Here is a 22,723-nt window from a genome sequence, read left to right as displayed (position 1 = left end):
CACACACCACCCTTTTACACCAGACATTTTAAATGATGGAGCTTTGCTGTTCAGTTTAAAGGCTCTATTCACTTTCCCTGCAGCACGCTGGAGGATTACAAGAGATATGTGCTGGCACAATATGTGCATTTTTAGTCTTCCCTAAACCCATAGCATTTTATCTTTCCTCACTACTAAGGAATTTCAACGTATGGCTTTCAAACGAAGATGAAACCTGCCTCCCTGGATTTTAAAAAAAAGAAGTATTATTCTGACTTCATTTTAAAGCATTCACACTTGAACCATAAAACTCTTTTTGTATGAAGATGGCAGAAAGCCAAGTTAACTTACTAATTATTTAGTTTTATAAGGAAACCTGTGTGCTGAATAGCTGCTAACTTTGAAATATTTGAAAAACACATGTTAGTTACTTGTTGCCAATGTGTGGCCACAAAGTACCTAACCTACACCCAGGAGTAATTTGTTCTCAGTCACTCTGTCCTCTAGATATATGTATGCTGTGGGCAAGAAATGTGTTTACCGACTCTGTTGTATTGTACTCTCCCAAGCGCTGAGTACAATGCTCTGCACACAGGAAGCATTCAAATATCAGATAGTATCCACTCCCAAGAACTTAGCACATGATATGCACTCATATACTCCCCTCCCCACCCAACACTTGTGTACATAGGTGCATATTTATTATTCTATACATTTTATTAATGATATGTATATATCTATAATTCTATTTATTGATACTGATGCTACAGATGCCTGTCTAGTTTTTTGTTGTCTGTCTCCCCCTTTCTAAACTGTGAGCCCATTGTTGGGTAGGGATTGTCTCTATCTGTTGCTGAATTATACTTTCCAAGCACTTAGTACAGTGCTCTGCACACATTAAGTGTTCAATAAATGATTGAATGAATATACCATTCATTGATTGATTTCATCATATGTAGCTTATTTTAACAAATGCAGTTCACTAGAAGAATAGCCCAGCCTCACCTTGGGTTATTGGCTATAGGAATGGTTGATAATAGAATCTGCTCATAAACCACCTACACCATTACGAAGACCCATAAAAATATATATATAAAATATATACACACACACACAAACATGCATACAGAGATATTCTCCCAAAGAAAAGTAGTAGGAAGATCTAGGGGAAGCAGGGAGTATGGACGAGAAGGAAGGTGTTTTATTATGGGGTAAGAATTTGGGGAAGTGAATTGGGGAGAAAGAGAGGAGGAAGTTTCATCAGGGTAAGGTGAGTTTTATCAAGGGAGGGGGAGGAGTGGAGAAGGGGATTTTGGAGATGAGGGGGATCTGGTGGGAAGGGGGATAAGTTGGAGAAAGGAGTTGGGGGGAGGTCAAATGAGTGAGGATTTTCAGCAGAAAAGGGAGGGAGAGAAGAAAGGCATGCTAATATGAGAGAACATCAAGCTGTGGGGAACAGAAGTATTCTTAAATGGGGATTTAAGACTGTGAGCTCCACATGGGACAACCTGATTACCTTGTATCCCCCCAATGCTTAGAACAGTGCTTGGCACATAGTAAGTGCTTAAAGACCATCATCATTATTATTACAATAGAGTTGATAGGCACAACCCCTGCCCTTGAGGAGTTTATAATCTGTCAGTAGCTACTGAGGCTTTTGTGACATGGAGACATGTAGAAGTGATATTTATTGAATGCCCTTGGGTACACTGCACTGTACTAAGTGCTTGGGAAAGGACATCAGAAACAGGTGACATGTTCTGTGCCCACAACTATCATAGAGTGAAATGGCAGAGACAGTCAAGAAAAACCCCCACAACTAGAATAACCAATATTAGTAATGGATTGTATCATTGAATAAGCATATTCCAAGGATGTCTATGAATACCTACATGCTAGACACGACTGATGGGTTGATCTGACTTGGTAATGCTTCAAGAAGATGATGTGTGTAGCAGGGTCAAGTACGAGCTGAATAGGGGAGGACTGGAAGCTGGGATACTGACAAGGAGACTGATTCAAGCGCTGAATTGTTAAGGGTTTCTGGTTAAGTTGCTTCACCCACCTTAATGTACATTGTAAATCTACATATTTAGCTTCATTATGCTTTTTAATCAGTATTTTCTAGAACTTGTAAATGTGCTTTTAAGCAACCAAACTAATAACATGAAAAGTGATGATGGTAGAAAACTGATCTTCCTTTATTTTTTATGGTAATTTATTTATATTAATGTCTGTCTCCCCATCTAGAATGTGAGCTCACTGTGGGCAGGGAACATATCTGTTCTTGTATTATACTCTCCCTAGTGTTTTGCACACCGTAAGCACTCGATAAATATTACAATGAAAGAAGATGCTATTAATATTTTCCATAGTTTTCACTAATTTTTTTTCATCAAAACCTTTCAATACCTGATCAACATGGGGAAGACCTTTCAATCTTCCGAATAACAATTCCTGAAATTAGTAATCAATGGTTTCTGAGGGCTTGCTGTGAGTTCAGCATTGTACTAGGCACTTGGGAGAGTACGGTACTGAAAAGTTCGTATATATTAAATCAATGGTATGTACTGAGCGCCTGCTACGTGCAGAGCACTGTACTGACCCCTTGGGAGAGTGCAGTGCAACAGAGTTAGCAGACAGGTTCCCTACCCACAAGGATTTTACAGTCTAGCAGGGGAGACAGACAGTGAAGTAATTTACAGATAGCGGAAATGAGAGAGCATAAGGATATATAAGTGCTCCATAAGTGCTGTGGAGTTGGGATGGATATCAAGAGATTAAGGGATAGAGATCCAAGTTTACAGGCAACACAGATCTCCTTATGCCTCTCCTCTTTCATTCAATAGTATTTATTGAGTGCTTACTATGTGCACAGCACTGTATTAAGCGCTTGGAATGTACAAATCGGTAACCGATAGAGACAGTCCCTGCCCTCTGACGGGCTTACAGTCTAATCGGGGGAGACGGACAGACAAGAACAATAGCAATAAATAGAATCAAGCTTTGTCTTTGATAATTTTATGGTCAGACGGACAGACAAGAACAATAGCAATAAATAGAATCAAGCTTTGTCTTTGATAATTTTATGGTCTGCGTCCCAGGAGTGGTAGAAAAGAGAAAGTATTTTCTGCCTCTTCGGAGTCCTGCCCCTTGGTTAGAAATATTGTTACTACTTGCTCTTCTATTGAAGCTCTTGCTACTTGCTCTTCTATTGAAACAGCTGAGGGAACTGGCAGGAAGATATCCTGAATGAGAGCTGGCACCTGTTCCATCTAAAGATTTCTATCTAGAATAGTTTATGATTTATTTTCAAGCTGTTCCTTAGTTGCAAAATGCTTTGAATGTGAAAGGTTTTCCACGTAATAAGTGCTAAATATTATTAGCACGGAATTCAAGCTAATCAAGATGGCTTCTGTATTCACAAAATGATTTATATTTGATAGGTTTGTAACCAAAGATAATAGGCAGCAAGGCCTAATGGATAGAACATGAGCCTAGGAGTCAGAAGGACATGGATTCGAAACCCGGCTCCACCACTTGTCTTCTGTGTGACCTTGGGCAAGTCACTTCACTTCTCTGTGCCTCAGTTACCTCACCTATAAATGGGGATTAAGACTGTGAGCCACATGTGGGACATGAATGGACCTAATTAGCTTGTATCCTTCCCAGTGCTTAATACAGTGGCTGGCACATAGTGCTTAAATTCTGTAAAAAAAAAAAAAATTCCAAAATATTACTGTAAATCAAGTTATGTTAAAAAAAAAAGGTAGCAATGATGATGATTTCAAAAATACCAACTTAATATGAAGCATACATGCTCGATAAACAAGGAGATCATTTATGTTAGAATATCGCGGCTCAATCACTTTATGAGCCAGTGGAAATCAAACAATTCTGGGCAGATTTACTAGGATAAAACAATCCTTGCAACTGGTTACCATTTGAATTCATAATAAGATGAAACAAAAAAAATCTTAAATTAAGTCTGTCCCTAAAGGCGATGTTCCTAATCACTGAAAAAAATCCCATTTCTTTTATCATAATTGTGTTGAGTTGCTTTCATGAGTCACAAGTGACCATATTCATCATTAGAAATCTGCCACACAGGCAGATCTAGCGAGAGTCAGAGTTGACTCAACAAAATTGAAAATAAAATGAATTTTTGATCATGTGAAGAGTTAGTTACTAGGAAAGTGAAACAGAACCAGACTTCCAGCCAATTGTAATTTACATGAAAATACTACTAGAAAGACAAAACAACCTATTTGCCCAAAGAGAAAGGACAGATCTCAGCACAGCTACTGATGAAAAGGGGAATTGTCTATTCATTAGGGAAAAACTCGTTTGACACTTTTTCAACCCTAAAGCAAAGTAAAATGTGAGTAATTGATTTCATTGCAGTAATGATCACTGGACTCATTTAAGAATCTTGCGGCCAAAGTCCTATTAATGAGGAAATCAGGGCACTTTTCATTCATTCATTCAATAGTATTTATTGAGCGCTTACTATGTGCAGAGCACTGTACTAAGCGCTTGGAATGAACAAGTCGGCAACAGATAGAGACAGTCCCTGCCCTTTGACGGGCTTACGGTCTAATCGGGGGAGACGGACAGACGAGAACAATGGCAATAAATAGAGTCGAGGGGAAGAACATCACATAAAAACAATGGCAACTAAATAGAATCAAGGCGATGTACAATTCATTAACAAAATAAATAGGGTAATGGAAATATATACAGTCGAGCGGACGAGTACGGTGCTGTGGGGATGGGAAGGGAGAGGTGGAGGAGCAGAGGGAAAGGGGGAAAAGAGGGCTTAGCTGCGGAGAGGTGAAGGGGGGATGGCAGAGGGAGTAGAGGGAGAAGAGGAGCTCAGTCTGGGAAGGCCTCTTGGAGGAGGTGAGTTTGAAGTAGGGTTTTGAAGAGGGGAAGAGAATCCGTTTGGCAGAGGTGAGGAGGGAGGGCGTTCCGGGACCGCGGGAGGACGTGGCCCGGGGGTCGACGGCGGGATGGGCGAGACCGAGGGACGATGAGGAGGTGGGCGGCGGAGGAGCGGAGCGTGCGGGGTGGGCGGTAGAAAGAGAGAAGGGAGGAGAGGTAGGAAGGGGCGAGGTGATGGAGAGCCTCGAAGCCTAGAGTGAGGAGTTTTTGTTTGGAGCGGAGGTCGATAGGCAACCACTGGAGTTGTTTAAGAAGGGGAGTGACACGCCCAGATCGTTTCTGCGGGAAGATGAGCCGGGCAGCGGAGTGAAGAATAGACCGGAGCGGGGCGAGAGAGGAGGAAGGGAGGTCAGAGAGAAGGCCGACACGGTAGTCTAGCCGGGATATAACGAGAGCCTGTAGCAGTAAGGTAGCGGTTTGGGTGGAGAGGAAAGGGCAGACAGACCTCGGGAAGATGGCACCATGAAGGGAGGAGAAAGTTTCTTTTTTATAGTTTAGCACTTCTATGTGCACTGGGGGAGACTCAAGCTAATCAGGATGGACACAGTCCCTGTCCCACATAGGGCTCACAGTCTTAATCCCCATTTACAGATGAAGGAAACTGAGGCCCTGAGAAGTGAAGTGACTCACCCAAGGTCACGCAGCAGAGAAGGGGCGAGCCAGGATTAGAACCCAGGTCCTTCTGACTCCCAGGCTCATGCTCCATCCACTAAGCCACGCTGCTGCTCTATAGCCAGTGATTAGAAAGAGAGGCTATAAAGTGTTGACCTTGCTGCAGCTAGACCACCGGTCATGATAATGACCCCTGTCCAGCTGGGGCCACATCGCTTTTTTTCCTGCCCTCCACTTCTGTATCCTTCTGACCCTGTCTCCCTTGCCGCTAAATGGACTGTTTGGAAGCTGGGCACCCCTTACAGTAGGGATAAAGCAGTCTATACGTGCTTCCAAGCACTCACCCTGGAAAAAAAATCCTTGTTGTAGGCAAAAATCGTGGCAGGGAGACCAGGCTGTCAGACCACCTCCATAATAATGATGATACTAAACACTATGTGCCAAGAGCTGGGGTAGATATAAGACAATCAGCGTGGCTCAGTGGAAAGAGCCCGGGCTTGGGAGTCAGAGGTCATGGGTTCGAATCCCGGCTCTGCCACTTGTCAGCTGTGTGACTGTGGGCAAGTCACTTCACTTCTCTGGGCCTCAGTTATCGCATCTGTAAAATGGGGATTATTATTATTAGGAGAAGCAGCGTGGCTCAGTGGAAAGAGCCCGGGCTTGGGAGTCAGAGGTCATGGGTTCGAATGCCGGCTCTGCCACATGTCAGCTGTGTGACTGTGGGCAAGTCACTTCACTTCTCTGGGCCTCAGTTCCCTCATCTGTCAAATGGGGATTAAGACTGTGAGCCTCACCTGGGACAACCTGATTACCCTGTATCTCCCCCAGCGCTTAGAACAGTGCTCTGCACATAGTAAGCGCTTAACAAATGCCAACATTATTATTATTATTATTACAATCAGGTCGGACCAAGTCCCCGATCCACATGGGGTTCACACTCTTCTTCCCTCTCCTCCTCAAATCTGAGATGACCCTAAATCAACCTCTCCCCATCTCTTCCAATGGGAAGTCCAGGCCCCTTAGCAGCCGGCAAACTGGATGCCATGGAGTTTCTGTAGCCCAGAAGGGTGGTAGGGCTGGGGCAGCCAGAACAAGGAAGAAGTGGTCATTCAAGCCCAAAACTGATCCCCACTGACAGGGAGCCCCGATCCTCAGGTGTTGGGTCAGCCGAGAAGCAGCACGGCTTAGTGGAGAGGGCACGGGCCTGGGACTCAGAAGGACCTGGGCTCTAGTCCCCACTCTTCTCCTTATCTGCTGTGTGACCTTACGCAAGTCACTTCACTTCTCTGGGGCCTCGGTGTCCTCAACCTTGCCTAGTGCTTAAAACGGTATTTGACGCAGGCTAAGTGCTCAACAAATACCACAGAAAAAAAAATTCTCAGTCACAAAGGAAATGAATCGCTTTTAGTTTTTTCAAAATTCTAAGCCAGTTATTTTTAGGCCTAGCACACATGGCCTTTGAAGAGGCTAAAGATGCTAAAGAAACCTGAATATGCGCCACATGAATAATTACTTTTGGAATCATACTCTTGGAAAGATATATTTGATCTTCTCATGAAGTAACATACCAAGGCAGGCAGGCAGTTTTAAGACGTGCCATCGACTTGATTATCTCCTACCCTTAATAGCAGGTTTCCGAGGGACTACATTCTGAACAGCTGGGTGTCTCTGGACCCACATTTTATCCTACGTCATTCCACGGGAATTTAAGCTTCCTCCTTATTATGAAGAAGAAAGGCTTCAGAAGAAGAAATGCCAGAATGTAAAGTAGTAAATCATGAAAAGTGGCACGCAGTGAAAATTTGGATAAAGATTTGCATCACTAACACTCCAGAGATAACCCCATATGGATCTTCTGACTCTCTGTTTGATGTTGTTCTTGGTTAGAAAGATTGTGTTAGGAGACTAAGTAGGTATAAGGAAGCAGAACCATGGTTAAACTCTCTGAGAACACATGTGAAGCAGATGGAAATATAGGAAATATAAATGAAATAAATAAAAGCCACCGCACCCAATGGCCCAGTTATATCCTAATTTTTAAAAATGGTATCTAAGTGCTTACTATTTGTCGAGCACTGTACTAAGCACTGGGGTAGATACGAGTTTATCAGGTTGGACGCAGTTCCTGTCCCACATGGGGCTCTCAATCTAAATGGGAAGGAGAAGGATTTAATCCATTTTACAGATGAGGTAAGAAGCACAGAGAAGTTAAGTAACTTGGCCAAGGTCACATAGCGAGCAATTAGCGCTACACTGATTAGAACCCAAGTCCTCTGACTCCCAGGCCTGTGCTCTTTCCACTAGGCTGTGCTGCTTCTCAATTTATACAGTCAATCTATATAACACTTCCCATTTCTAGTACATTATTTGCAGTATCTCAGTAAGTGAGATGAATCGCAATCAAACCTTTTTGATTTTAGTCTGAGCCCCTAAGTGATGAAAGTACAGAAAATAGTTCCTGTATTTATGGAACTACTGTTTTAGGGGAGTTTCAGTATTGATCATGTACCAAAACACATTATGCAATCAATCAAGAGACTTTCGGAGTGATTACTGCAGAGCATGCGCTAAGCGCTGGTGAGAACACAAAAGAAAAGAAAATCTCTGTCGACAAGGAGCTTATTATCTAACTAGCTTACAAGGGTCAGGTTATATATATATATATTCATTCAACCATATTCACTGAGCGCTTACTGTCTGCAAAGCAACGTATTAAAAGCTTGGGAGAGTACCATGTAACAACAGACATATTCCTGCCCACAACGAGCTTACGGTCTAGACAATATATGTACATTGAATTCAAAAGTGCTGAGGTGAAAAGATTCGACCCAGGCAGAAGGAAAATTAATCCAAAAAAGCCTCCTGAAGGAAGGGGGGATTTAAGAAGGACTTTAAAGATGGGGAAAGATGTGGTCTGGCACGGCAGCTTGCAGGGGGGTAGTTCTAGGCAGGAGGAAAGGTTTGAATATCAGTTAATAGGATTTACTGAGTACTTACTGTGTGCACAGCACTGTACTAAGCGCTTGGGGGAATACAACAGAACAAACACATTCCCTGCCCATAATGAGCTTATATTTTAGAGGACTGTAACCAGGCCTTGGAGGTGGGAACACCAAGAATATAGCTTTGTGAAAACCAGAGTTTGGAAGGGACAGAGCACATGAGCTGGGGAGTAGTAGATGAGAGTATCCACAGCAGAGAAGCAGTTATGGCCTAGTGCATAGAACCCGGGCCGGGGGTCAGAAGGTCATGGGTTCTAACCCCAGCTCTCCCTCTTGTCTGCCGTGTGACCTTGAGCAAGTCACTTATCTTCCCTGTGCCTCAGTTCCCTCATCTGTAAAATGGGAATTATTCATTCAGTCAATAGTATTTATTGAGCGCTTACTATGTGCGGAGCACTGTACTAAGCGCTTGGAATGTACAAATCGGCAACAGATAGAGACAGTCCCAGTCTAATCGGGGAGACAGACAAAAACAATAGCAATAAATAGAATCAAGGGGATGTACATCTCATTAAAACAAGAGCAATAAATAGAATAGACTGTGAGCCCCACATGGGGCAGGGACTGTATCGAACCCAATTAACTTGTATCTACCCCATGCTAAGAACAGTGTCCGGCCCACAGTAAATGCTTAATGAATATCGTAATTATTATTGGTATTATTATGGCCTAATGGAAAGCACACGGGCCTGCGAGTCAGAGTCTGCTGTGTGATCAGGAGCAAGTCATTTAATTTCTCTGTGCCTCAGTTACCTTACCTGTACAATGGGGATAAAGACAATGGGCCCCTACGTGGGACAGGAACTGTGCTTAACCTGATTAACTTGAACCTATCCCACAGATTAGTACAGTGCCTGGGCCATAGTCGTTGCTTAAATACCAATAATAATAATAATTTTAAAAAGAGTTAAATAATAATAATTATGGTACTTGTTAAGTGCTTACTATGTGTCAAGCACTGTTCTAAGTATTGGAGTAGATACAAATGAATCAGGTTGGACACACTCCAACTGAACCAAGGGGTTCACTCCTTTAATCCCCATTTTACAGATGAGGAAACTGAGGCCCAGAAAAGTGAAGTGCCTTGACCAAGGTCACACAGCAGACATGTGGAGGAGCCAGGATTAGAACCTAAGTCCTTCTGTCTCCCAGGCCCACATTCTATCCACTAAACCACGCTGCTTTCTGAATGATTGTGATTGATGCAAAGATGGATAAGTAATCACTGGAGGTTTTTGAGAGAAAATGTGGGCAGAACAACATTGTGGATAGATGATTGAGTATTCAAGTGAAGTATAACCAGTTGTCCAATCAACCAATCAGCACTATGCATACGACAGAATACAACAGAATTGGAAGCTGCTGACTCCCGCCCTTAAGGAATTTACGGTCTAGCAATGGAGATAAATTACATGAAATTGATCAAATTTGGAGTATCAACATTAAGAGAGATAATGTTGGCATTTGTTAAGTGCTTACTAAGTGCAGAGCACTGTTCTAAGCACTGGGGTAGATACAGGGTAATCAGGTTGTCCCACGTGAGGCTCACAGTTCATCCCCATTTGACAGATGAGGGAACTGAGGCACAGAGAAGTTAAGTGACTTGCCCACAGTTACACAGCTGACAAGTGGCAGAGGTGGGATTCGAACTCATGACCTCTGACTCCCAAGCCCGGGCTCTTTCCACTGAGCCACGCTGCTTCTCTAGAGAGATATCAACCCACCTTTAATAATGATAGTAAAGATAATAATTGTGGTATTTAACACTTACTACATGCCAAGCACTGTACTAAGTGCTGGGGTCGATACTAAATAATCAGATCGGACCCAATCCCTGTCCCACCTGGGGCTCACAGTTTAAGCAGGAGAGAGAACACGGCTGCTAGAAGGCTGTTGATGGATCTGAGAGGGTAAGGCCCTTTATATTCTTCGATCAGCAAGACTGCTCCACAATCCTGATCATTTTTCCTGGAATGGTTATGGAAAAAAACTAATCAGAGTCCAACTTAGAAGCACTTTTCCCAGATAGCAAAATTCCACTCTCCCAAGTGCTTAGTACAGTGCGCCTCATATAATTATTACTCAAAAATACTATTGATCAGTGAGAATCAATGTTGTTTATTGAATGCTTTTTTTGGATTCGTTAAGCACATACTATGTACCAGGTACTGTATTGAGGACTGGAATAGATACGAGATAATTGAGTTGAACACAGTCCGTGCCCCACGTAAGGCTCACAGTTTTAATCCCCATTTTACCGGAGGGGACTGACGCCCAGAGAAATGAAGCGACTGGCCCAGGGTCACACACCAGGTAATTGCCAGAGCCGAGATTAGAACGCAGGTCTCCTACCTCTCAGGCAAGTGCTCTTTCCACTAAGTCACACTGCTTACTGTGTGCAAAGCGTGGTTCTAACTCAGAGAGTACAAACCGAGTTGGTAGATGTGTTTTCTGCCCACGAGAAACTTACAGCCTAGATCAAGAATCCATCAATGATATTTATTGAGTACTTACTGTGTGCTAAAGTATTCTTGGGAGAGTACGACGGCGTTGGTAGACATCTCTGCCTTCAAGGATCTCACAAACCTTAGGCAGATAGAGGAAGTGATTGCATTCTAGGGAGCTTGGGCAGCACAGGAACAGGGAAATAGCATCGTGCAGATGCAGATTGCAAGAATGCTTTTTTGGGATTGGGGGAGGACCCTTGAGGATATTTAAAGGCACGACGAAGGAGCTATTGTAATGAAGAGTTCGACAGAGGTTAAGAAGGGAAGACTGGTGGGAGTAAGTGTTCCTAGAAGGTGACCTGATGGAGTCAGAAGCACAAGAAAGGGGGATAGATTTTGAAAGCAGGGAGAATTCAATCAATCAATGGTATTTACTGAGTGCTACATGTGGGTAGAGCACTTGGAAGAGTACGATGCAATGGAGTCGGTAGGGACAAACTCTGCCAACGAGGAGGTTACAATCTTCCCTGGAGAGACCTCCTGGCAAGGAGGAGAAAATGGACAGAGGGTTGGGAGGCCTTGGGGGGTTCGAGTCCAAAAAAGTAGTCTCTTGACATTTGTCAGTTTTTGTTCAGCTTCAGGCAGTCAACTGTATTTATTGAGCGCTTACAGTACGCTATGTGTACTGTACTAAGTGCTGGGTAGAGTACGATATAACAAAAAACAGACACATTCCCTGCCTGCAATGAGCTTACAGTCTAGAGGGAGCTTACTCAGTCTCATTCTCCCAGTGCCTACAACAGAGCTGCGCCAGACACCCAAACGAGCTAGCCTGGTGAAGGCACAATCAAACAACCTATCATAGTTGGTCATCATCAGATGAGCCTCTTTTCCCTCTGCTACAGCCACCTCCCCTACCCAACTCATGCCTTTAAAAAAAAAAAAATTCATTCTCCAATTCCAAAATTGGCAAATCACCACCCAGCTCCTGAATCCCTAGCTATGTTGGATTACGAGGGGGTGTGCAATCAGATCGGGTAAACACATTTTTGGAAAAATAAGATGAACATTTACCTTGGCACACAAAAAAGGATTTAGGGGTCTTGACAAACTTGGCAGACAGGTGGAATCGTATTCATGTCAAGTATGCGGAAAGGCTAATATAATATTGACATACTTGCTTAAGTTATAAAGTATTTAAAACAACATATCAGAAGAAACATTTTTGTGAAAATGTTTCACAAGTTTTTAGAAAAAAAGTTCTTTCTCAAAGGAAAGAATGTGATTGGAACCCTCTTCTATTAATTCTATTTATGTTTATTATCCAATAACAGATTAGTAACACCTAGTTTAAAGACAGCTCAATAGAGATTCTTGATATTTTGCCAAATAAAATTTAAATTGGCTAATGATAATTAATGACCATTTGCACCATCAGTAGCAACTGAACCAGCTGGTTGGAGAACAGACAGGAAGGATGGATTCTATCTACAGTATTATTTACGTAGTCAATCCATGACGTTCATTGAGTGCATACTGTGTACAGAGCACTATACTAACACCTTAAACTGCATTTTTGAAGAAGACAAATATAAACTGGGAATGACAGCACAGTCCTGGTACACAGAAGGGCTTTACAAACAGCACCATTAGCAATCATATTTATTGAGCACTTATTGTGTGCAGAGTATTGTAGTAAGCACTTGGGACAGAACAATACAACCAAATTGGTAGTCGAGTTCCCCGTCCATAATAATATTACTACCTTAAATTTGCCTTGCAAAGTTTCCTCTGCTAAGAAATGCTTTAAGAAGTCCAATGGAACTAAAAATTATGATTATGCATTTTTTGGATTTTTATATTGATTTATTTACCTATCTGTTATTATTTACATTTACTCCCTCATCCTTTTAACTATTATACTTTTATTACTTTTTTTCCCTACTAAGTTCCCTATTAGTTGGACTGCTCCCCGAAGGCAGGGTTACCATTTTCTACTCTGGAAGGTCCCCAAAGACATATAGCTTTGCTCATTTATTACCATTATTACCACCAGCTTCCCCAATTTTCCACTCACTTTCCTCATTTCTGTATGATAGTGGAGTGACAGACAGTAATACCGGAAAGTAGAGGATCAAGTTATAAAATGTGTGCTCAATTACCTTATATAAAAATTATATCCATTATAAATGTCTAGATTTGTTCCAGTAACAATAAAGTATTGAAACAACTTGTATATTTACCTTTTTCTTGTCAAGAGCAAGAGAATTAGTAAATTGTAAGCTCTTCATGGGCAGAGGAGGTGTCTTTTTCTTCAACCGTACTTCCCCAAAGGAGCTCTGTTGTTGTTTTTTGGTGTTTTTTTTATTTGTTAAGCACTTACTATCTGCCAGGTACTGTACTAAGCACTGGGGTAGATACAAGCTAATCAGGCTGGACACAGTCCAAGTCCCACATTGGATTCACTGTCTTAATCCCCATATTACAGATGAGGTAACTGAGGCATAGCGAAATAACCTGACTTGTCCAAGGTCACAGAGCAGAAAAGTGGAACAGCTGGAACTAAAATCCAGGTGCTCTAGGCTATGCTGCTTCTCGCATTAGGCCAGGCTGTCTAATGTTTTATTTAGGAGGCATTTAGTCAACAGTATTTATTGAGGTATAACTGTGTGCAGACCAGTGTACTAAGCTCTTGGGAGAGTACAATACAACAATGTAACAGATACATTCCCTGCCCTCACCATTATTACTATAAGGCAACTGCGAGTAAGTTCGGCACATAAAAATCGTTCTTGGCATGTATACATGCTCATGGTTTTACAACACAACCTAACGCACGTGCAAAATTGATGTGGTTCTCGATACAATCTCACATGCTGCGTGTAGGAAGAGCAGACCAAGGGGGCTGGGATAGGGGGTGTGCTCCATGCACAAACCACAATTCGCAGGCTCCTATTTCTTCACCACACACTCCAGGTGAGTATGGGTAGGAACAGTGAATAGGGGCACTTTGACGGTGAACTTCGGCAAAGTTCTACCAATAAGAGTTTATAGAGCATTGAATATGAGCAACTCACTGGGAACTATTGCAACCACTAACCTTATTGGAGTGATCAATTAATCATTTTTTTTGGTATTTGTTAAGTGCTTACTCTATGCCAAGCACTGTTCTAAGCGCTGGGGTAGATACAAGATAATCAGGTTGTCCCACTTGGGGCTCACAGTCTTAATCCCCATTTTACAGATGAGGTAACTGGGCACAGAAAAGTTAAGTGGCTTGCCCAAGGTCACACAACAGACAAGTCGTGGAGGCAGGATTAGAACCTATGTCCTCTGACTCCCAAGCCCATGCTCTTTCCACTACGCCACGCTGCTTCTCTGAGCACTGAGCACTTACTTCACGCAGAGCACTGTACTAAGCACTTGGGAGAGTACAAGAGAACAGTTGGTAGACACAGTTTGGTCTTCCTGGAATAGAGACACTTAGCAACAGCCTAACAGGTTCAAATATCCAGCAAATTCCAGGTCGTAGTCAAAGAAACAGAAAAGCCCTTCACCCAAGACAGAAGAAAAAATACCAAAGATCTCAGTCATGTCAATCAGTCAACAGTACTGTTAGTAGATCTGTTCAAAAGTTAAGGCCCAATGTGAGATTTACTCCTGTAGGGATTTGTTTTCTCTTTTAAATCGCCTTTAAAAGAGAAACGAAAGTCAACTTTTGCTCGTAGAACTGCATCGTTTTCATGCATTCTAGAAGAGAATGTCATAAACAGAGTTTCTGCAACCAGAAGGCTGCTTAGAGGAAAACTAAATCACCGCATCTTGCTAGAACTGATTATTCTACGGCACTGTAAAAGGCTGCCGTCTGAAATCTCCAAATGGCTTCAAATAGATTACCACAGTTGTGGTTTACTCTTGACAAACTGTAACCTGTCAAATTAGAAGCAGGCAGCTTCTATGCCCTTGACGGTTCTACTTTCTACTGTCTACAGTCAAGTAATGGATACAAGTTCAGTGTTTTTCTCTAGCTAAATTGGCATTTTGTAGAGAAGCAAGCTGTGCTTGGTTACGTTAGGAGAGAAGGCGCTTATTAATAACGTAAAGCTACTTGAAGTTACCATTTCAGCCTTAATTACCTATATTACTTTACTATTACAACAGGCTAAGTCTAAAATTTGATACAATTCAGGCCCACTTATTTGGGGAGTTCTCTTACAATGCGGAAGATGTGTTTCGGAGACACCTCTTTTATACGAAGTCATATAGAAGCAGCATGGCTCAGGGGAAAGAGCCCGGGCTTTGGAGTCAGAGGTCATGGGTTCGAATCCCCGCTCTACCACTTGTCAGCTGTGTGACTGTGGGCAAGTCACTTCACTTCTCTGGGCCTCAGTTCCCTCATCTGTAAAATGGGGATGAAGACTGTGAGCCTCATGTGGGACAACCTGATTACCCTGTATCTCCCCCAGCGCTTAGAACAGTGCTCGGCACATAGTAGGCGCTTAACAAATACCAACATTATTATTATTATTGATTCACGGAAATTAATGAATTAGGGGGAAGATGGTTTGAAGATATGATGATGACTGAGGTTTTCTGATACAAACACATATTACTGTTAGGCCCACGATCAGCAGGATCCCTTCCTCTATTAAACCTGTAAAGTTGCCAAAACACAAAATGTAGTCAACCAATCAGTGGTATTTACTGAGCACACACTCACTTCAGTCCAGTATAGCTGAAGCAGGGGCTGGGAGGGGATGTAAGCAGCGTGGCTCAGCGGAAAGAGCACGGGCTTTGGAGTCAGAGGTCATGGGTTCGAATCCCGGCTCGGCCACTTGTCAGCTGTGTGACTTTGGGCAAGTCACTTAACTTCTCGGTGCCTCAGTTACCTCATCTGTAAAATGGGGATGAAGACTGTGAGCCCCACGTGGGACAACCTGCTTCCCCTGTGTCTACCCCAGCGCTTAGAACAGTGCTTGGCACATAGTAAGCGCTTAACAAATACCAACCAACATTATTATGTAATAATAACAAGCCTTGATGTACAACTTGCACAAGTTCCTCATTCAATAGTATTTATTGAGCGCTTACTATGTGCACAGCACTGTACTAAGCGCTTGGAACGTACAAGTCGGTAACAGATAGAGACGGTCCCTGCCCTTTGACGGGCTTACGGTCTATCGGGGGGGACAGACAAAAACAACAACAATAAATAGAATCAAGGAGATGAACATCTCGTTAAAACAATAGCAAATAAACAGAATCAAGGTGATGTACATCTCATTAACAAGATAAATAGGGTAATGAAAATATATAAAGTTGAGTGGACAAGCACAGTACTGAGGGGAGGGGAAGGGAGAGGGGGAGGAGGAGAGGGAACGGGGGGAAAAGAGGGCTTAGCTGAGGGGAGGTGAAGGGGGGGGTAGAGAGGGAGCAGAGGGAAAAGGGGAAGCTCAGTTTGGGAAGGCCTCTTGGAGGAGGTGAGCTTTAAGTAGGGTTTTGAAGAGGAGAAGACAATGTTTGGCGGAGGTGAGGCAAAGGGAAGTGTCTACCAACTCCATTACCGTGTACTCTCCCAAATAGTACAGTGCTCTGCCCACAGTAAGCACTCAAAAAATACACCTAATTGATTGATGTGATCAACCATTTTTCCCTATACTATATCTACTCTGAGCTGATCTTTGTATTCCAGAACAGAATTATGTGGTGGGAAGAGAATTCTCTTATTCTTCCATGGCAATATATTCAAATGGTGTAACTACAGCAAATCGATCGCAAGCTCTTTGAATGGGAAAAATAGCAGGCCTACCAACTCTTCGGTAGAGAAGCAGCATGGCTCAGTGGAAAGAGCCCGGGCTCGGGAGTCAGAGGTCATGGGTTCGAATCCCAGATCTGCCACTTGTCAGCTGTGTGACTGTGGGCAAGTCACTTAACTTTTCTGGGCCTCAGTTACCTCATCTGTAAAATGGGGATGAAGACTGTGAACCCCACGTGGGACAACCTGATCACCTTGTATCCCCCAGCGCTTAGAACAGTGCTTTGCACATAGTAAGCGCTTAAATACAGCATTATTATTATTATTACTGTACTCTCCCAAGTGCTTAGTACAGTGCTCTTCACACAGCATATGCCTAAAAAATATCACTGATTGATTGCTGCGTTAGAACTGGGTGTGTTGGAAATGTCCGTCCTTTCACAACCTTAGAATTCCATATATTGTATGCAAACTTTGGCTTATACCTTGTTGATTCATTCTCCAGAAGCCAGTAGCCTGCTATTATCAGCTTAATGTTACGGAAAGCTTACTCTTAGTTGCTATCCCCGCTTGATTGTGGAATGCCCTTCCAGGCATGGGCTGGGCTGAAAAAGTACTCCAGTCAAAACTGAGAAGCTATTTGTTCCATCTCACTAATGCTTGCAAGTGGCACTGAACGCTCCTTAATGGTGACAGAAGTGCAGGGAAGGTAACATAGAAGCTTAAAACACACTGCACGTGATCTTAAATATAATTTTTTAAATGTTTTAAAAATAAAGCACAAACAATATTTTCTTTCTGGATAAAGCATCATAAGTGAAACCATACCACTAAACAATCATATCCTGTTTAGGCCATAATGACATCAGAAATATATGTTTATCATCTGCTTTGGACAACTTAGCATGTTTTTGGCCCAAGGCAAAGTGGAACTAAAACCACTTGCAGTTGTCCAAAACCAAGATCACCACACATTTCTGAGGTAATTGATACCTAAAAGGAATACTGCCTTTAGATCACGGTTCATGATCTAAGCAAAGTAATTCCTTAAAGAAGGTTGTTAAAGTTTATAAAGCATATATGTCTATTGGATTTCCTCCAAAACTTAACATGGGTTAATTATAGTCTAGTACACACAAGAACTATGATAAAGTAGGCAACAACATGATAACCACTCATCTCCTTTGGTTTGACTTCTTTTACCCATTTTAAAGTAGAAGGCAACAGACAAAATCAGCTATATCTTAGATATAAACTTAAAAGCCAAATTAATAAAATAAATTTGATATTTTACCCTGAATTTTTCACTTAATCAAGCATCTCAAAGTGTGTTTTACACATTATGAAATAAAACCTAGATGATTCAAGATGACATAAAAGTCAAGTAAGCAATTGAATAGGGGTCTTCGGGTATGATTTTCACATCTAATTGTTTCAAAACACAAAAGAAATATAATATACATCACTGGGTAAATATTGTGATATTATATGCATACTTCAATACATCATTGTCTTAGACCATAGACTGTTTATTGATCCCAAATATTATCATGGTCAGGGAGACAATAACTTCTGGTACTGCAGAGACACCCCTAGAATAAACATCATCATCAACAACCAACTTATTCTTGTTTTTTGATGTACTACGGTAGAACTGTAAACTGCAGATGTATTTTTTGCCATGGTTGTTCTATTGAAAGGAATATAATTACTCAGCCAAACAATTATTTTAAAACAACAACAAAACCACCCCCCAGAAATGTAGTCAGATCGAAGAGGTCATTCACATAACCGCAAATTCCTAGGAGCTCAGCAGATTTGTTTCCCCTTTTTTCCTTTAGGGCTGCTGAAAGCAATTCATTTTTATTTGTATAATATGAAGCTTTAATAGGGAAAGGTCATAAAAAGCGGAATGGATTTCAAAAACAGAATGTGTGAAGGGAGATAAGTAAAGTACTGTTAGTGCAGAGCAGTGTAGCCATCTAGACTGTAAACCCATTATAGGCAGGGATTAAGTCTCTTTATTGCTGAACTGTGCCTTCCAAAGGTTTAGTACAATGCTCTGCACAGAGTAAGTGCTCAGTAAATACGACTGAACCAACGAATGGATGAATGAATGAATGAGCAAGGGTCTGGGAGTCAGTGGACCTGGGTTCTCACCCTGGCTCTGTCACTTGCCTTGCTCTGTGACCTTGAGCAAGTCACTTTCCCTCTCTGTGTCTCAGTCACCTCACCTGTAATATAGGGATTAAATCCTAGTCCCTCCTTTTTAGACTATATGCCCTGTGTGGAGCAGGAACTGTGTCCAACCTCATCATCATGCATCTACCCCAGCACTTAGTATGGTGCTCAGCACATAGTAAGTGCTTAACAAGGACCATTAAAAGAAAAAAAAAAGAATGCAGACAAGGCATTAAGAGAGGAATCAATCGAGAGAATAGGGTTGGAGTGGATTTTTTCAACCCAGGAGGCAGGATCAATTCTCTTGGGATAGACAGTTTAGTGGAGGTTCCAGAAGTGGGGCTTCTACAGATTGGTGTGGTTCACGATGACAACAGTCAGGGGTTAGGGGCAGATGAGAAGTTGTGATATTCCCTGATGCCCCTCTGCCAAAGTGTAAAATGGTGGCTTGCTCTAAACATCACTTAGCAAATCAATCCATCAATTGTACTTATTGAGTGGGACGGTCAATCATAGTTACTGAGCGCTTACTGTGTGCAGAGCACTGTACTAAAAAAAGCAAGTCAGGATGACCTAGAAGGGCGTGGGAAAAGAGGAGAGGAGGGTTTAGTCAGGGAAGGCCTAATGGAGGAAATTCGCCTTCAATAAGGCTTTGAAGGTGGGGAGAGCAATTCAGACAATTACAGTCCTTGGCAAGTTCGGAGCTTGACATAAAGTGCTTAACAAATACCAGAATTATTATTATTGTTGCATTGTACTCTCCCAAGCGCTTACTATGGTGTTCTGCACACAGTAAGGACTCAATATATACCACTGAATGAGTGATGACAAAAAAGAATAATGAAAGAACGGTAGAAAAATTAGAAAACACAAGACTTTACATTATTCCCCCTTTCAATGGGTTAGACTCTACCTCCATTCTCTCTTGCTTAACTTCATCTATTTCATCGTCTTCAAACATGGCCAACAGCTCTCCAGTCTGGTCGATAGAATGGAGGAAGTCCTGAGCAAGCTTCTGTCGTTTGTTGGCACTAGTACTGCCAAATTTATCTTAAAAAAGATAGAAGTAAAACAAAGGGACAACTCTTCAGTACTTCTGTAAGCGTGCGCTCACACACACACACACACACACCCCACACATTTACTTTCACGTTGTGATTACGTCCAATGTAAAGGAACACAAAAATAAAGGAGCATGCTTTTGTTTCTTACAAGTCAATGGTCGGGTCTACCTGGGGAATTTTCTAATGGAAAATTCCTTTTGCAACCCGACCCTTTGGGAGGCAAATCTAATTCCTGGTGCTTTACCAACACTTGTGATGAGACGATGGTACAGACAGAGAACAATATCTTTGGTGCTCATTTTACTCCATAGCCCAGTTAGTGATCCAGCCGCCAGCATGGCTACTAGACAAGCATTTTGGCCTTGTCTAATGTTGGCATTTGTTAAGCATTTACTATGTGCAGAGCACTGTTCTAAGCGCTGGGGTAGATACAGGGTCATCAGGTTGTCCCACGTGAGGCTCACAGTTAATCCCCATTTTACAGATGAGGTAACTGAGGCACAGAGAAGTTAAGTGACTCGCCCACAGTCACACAGCTGACAAGTGGCAGAGCCGGAAGTCGAACCCATGACCTCTGACTCCGAAGCCCAGGCTCTTTCCACTGAGCCACGCTGTCTAGCTCCATCCCATCCTTGCCACCCTGCTGAAACCCGGGTCGGGGGGAAGAAGAGGGGCTGAGAGTACCCCGTAAAGTACAGGGAGGAGAAGAGCAATAGAGAGCCTCCTCCAGCCTCACCACCACCCATGGAAGCCGTCACTGTCAATCAGGTGGATTCCTGGGCCCATTTCTTGGCTTTGAATGGATTTCAAAACATCATTATTTACTTTTTACCCTTCCCCTTTGGGAAGTGGACACATTTGAGCCATTAGGAAACATCTGGTTTGGGAATTTGAGTGCTGGAGTTGGGGGGCGAGGGGATAGATGGGCATATGGTGTTATCCTATGCAGGCAGAGTTAAAAGGAACGGAAATCCAAGGACAACTGGATTTACTTCCGTTCTATGACTCTGAGCAGATGACTTAACTCCTTTTTGTTTAAGGGTCTCCCCTATAAAATGGAGGTAAACACCACCTTGTCCCTCCCTACCTCAAAGGAGGCTAAATGGGTTACCAGGGCACTGTGTAAAGCACTTTGCTCACTGAAGAAAACAAATATATTGAATGCTAATATACTTTTGGATTATTATTGATCTGCCTGTTGAAATGGCTCCTATCTCTTAATGGCATATGCTCCAAAGGTTTTCAGAAAGATTATATGGAACTCTTCATTTAACTAACAGCAGAAGCCCACACAAGTTTCATCACTAGTTATGCTTCGAATTACTTTAATAAAGATTAAGCAACATTTAGTAACATTTATCATTACAGCATACAGCACCTAAAATAATGGTGTATAATTTTTCCAAAGATTCTGGAATGGATCATAATTTAAAGCATATATGCCTAGAGGAAACCATTTCCTACAAAACTACCACACTTTCAAGAAACATAACCTAGTTGCATCACAGGACAGGCCTATTCTTGACTTTACCCTTAAATGTTTTATAAACCTAAGAGCAGCGAGTAGCTGATAAGTTACAGAATATCAATCGGCTTTTTCGACAATATGAACACTTGAACGTTTCAGGTTTGGTTCTCTATTCATGAAAAATCACCAGGCCCCAATTCTACCATTGGCAATCACTTACAGCTAAGGGAAAGGTATAACAGCCAAACACCTGGATCTGGAAAAAAAAAGTTTCAGCACTGTAGCTTGCTAAATCTTTCCATGGTTACTGGTGTGTATTGACAACAGATATGAGCTTCCTAAATTCATCACTCTGTCTTTTTGTGGTTACTCTTGGAGTGTCTTCTAAAAGATGCTATTTGGTATTTCCATGGTTTCCTGTTCTATTCTTCCAGCCAAAGAGACTGAGAAAACAAAACCCCTCATATACTTTCTCTTCACCCTACCCCCAAAACCCATCAAGAAAATATCCAAAACATCTAATTCTGGGGGGAAAATTACTTTTCTTTTCAAAATCGGCTAGACCTTTTTTTTGCTAAAGGTTCCAAAAATATTCTCATCTGTTAAGAGAACACATATGAGAGGTTCCAGCTGGGAAGTATCTGCTGAGACGATCCAAAGAAATTCAAGTCTCCACGATCTGGGCTAACTGCAGAGTCATGTTTTGGCAATAAAGCATTCAGGAACGTATGCCTGGTTTCCTGAGTTTAAGTTAGGGAAGGGGCTGGAAATTGGCACGTTGAAATGCCTGGCAGGGCCAGGAGACAACTGGTTAAAACTGCCAAGCCTTCCTTGTCAGCTGTTACTGTCATGCCCAACACAATAACGGGGTGTGAATGCAAAAAGCATGCCCTCCTGGAAAGAGCCCAGTCCTGTATTCCAGTTGAACTGGATTCTAATCTCAGCTCCATCACTTGCCTGATGTTTGATCTTGGACTAATCCAGTTAACTTCTCTGTGCCTCGGTTTCCTCATCGATGCAAAGGGGATTAAATACCTCTTCTCCCTAAACTTAAACTCTATGCTCCATTTGTCCGTGTCTGACCCGATTACCCTCTTCGTACCTCAGAGCTGAACACCTAAAGCTTGGCACAGTAAACACAATACAATTATTATTATGATGTTGCCATCATGACTTTGGGTTGTCATGAAAAACAGTTCGCCTCTCTTGCAGCAATGATTCCAGTTAAAGTGGACAAAACTAGTGCAACACTGATTAATCAATTTCACTTG

General features: G+C 42.2%; 1 protein-coding gene across 4 annotated transcripts in view; it reads right to left on the bottom strand.

Moving 5' to 3' along the window:
• Positions 1-22,723, bottom strand: part of SUPT3H (SPT3 homolog, SAGA and STAGA complex component) — a 389,952-nt gene that overhangs the window by 101,826 nt on the left and 265,403 nt on the right. For all 4 annotated transcript variants that reach the window (XM_039913023.1, XM_029071799.2, XM_039913024.1 and 1 more), the window contains one exon: positions 19,834-19,970. In XM_039913023.1, the coding sequence (XP_039768957.1) occupies positions 19,834-19,970 (137 nt within the window). The remainder of the gene's footprint in view (positions 1-19,833; positions 19,971-22,723) is intronic.

The sequence above is a fragment of the Ornithorhynchus anatinus genome, chromosome 9, assembly GCF_004115215.2.
Source record: "Ornithorhynchus anatinus isolate Pmale09 chromosome 9, mOrnAna1.pri.v4, whole genome shotgun sequence".
Taxonomy (NCBI): Eukaryota; Metazoa; Chordata; class Mammalia; order Monotremata; family Ornithorhynchidae; genus Ornithorhynchus; species Ornithorhynchus anatinus.
This window is presented reverse-complemented; position numbering and strand designations above follow the sequence as displayed.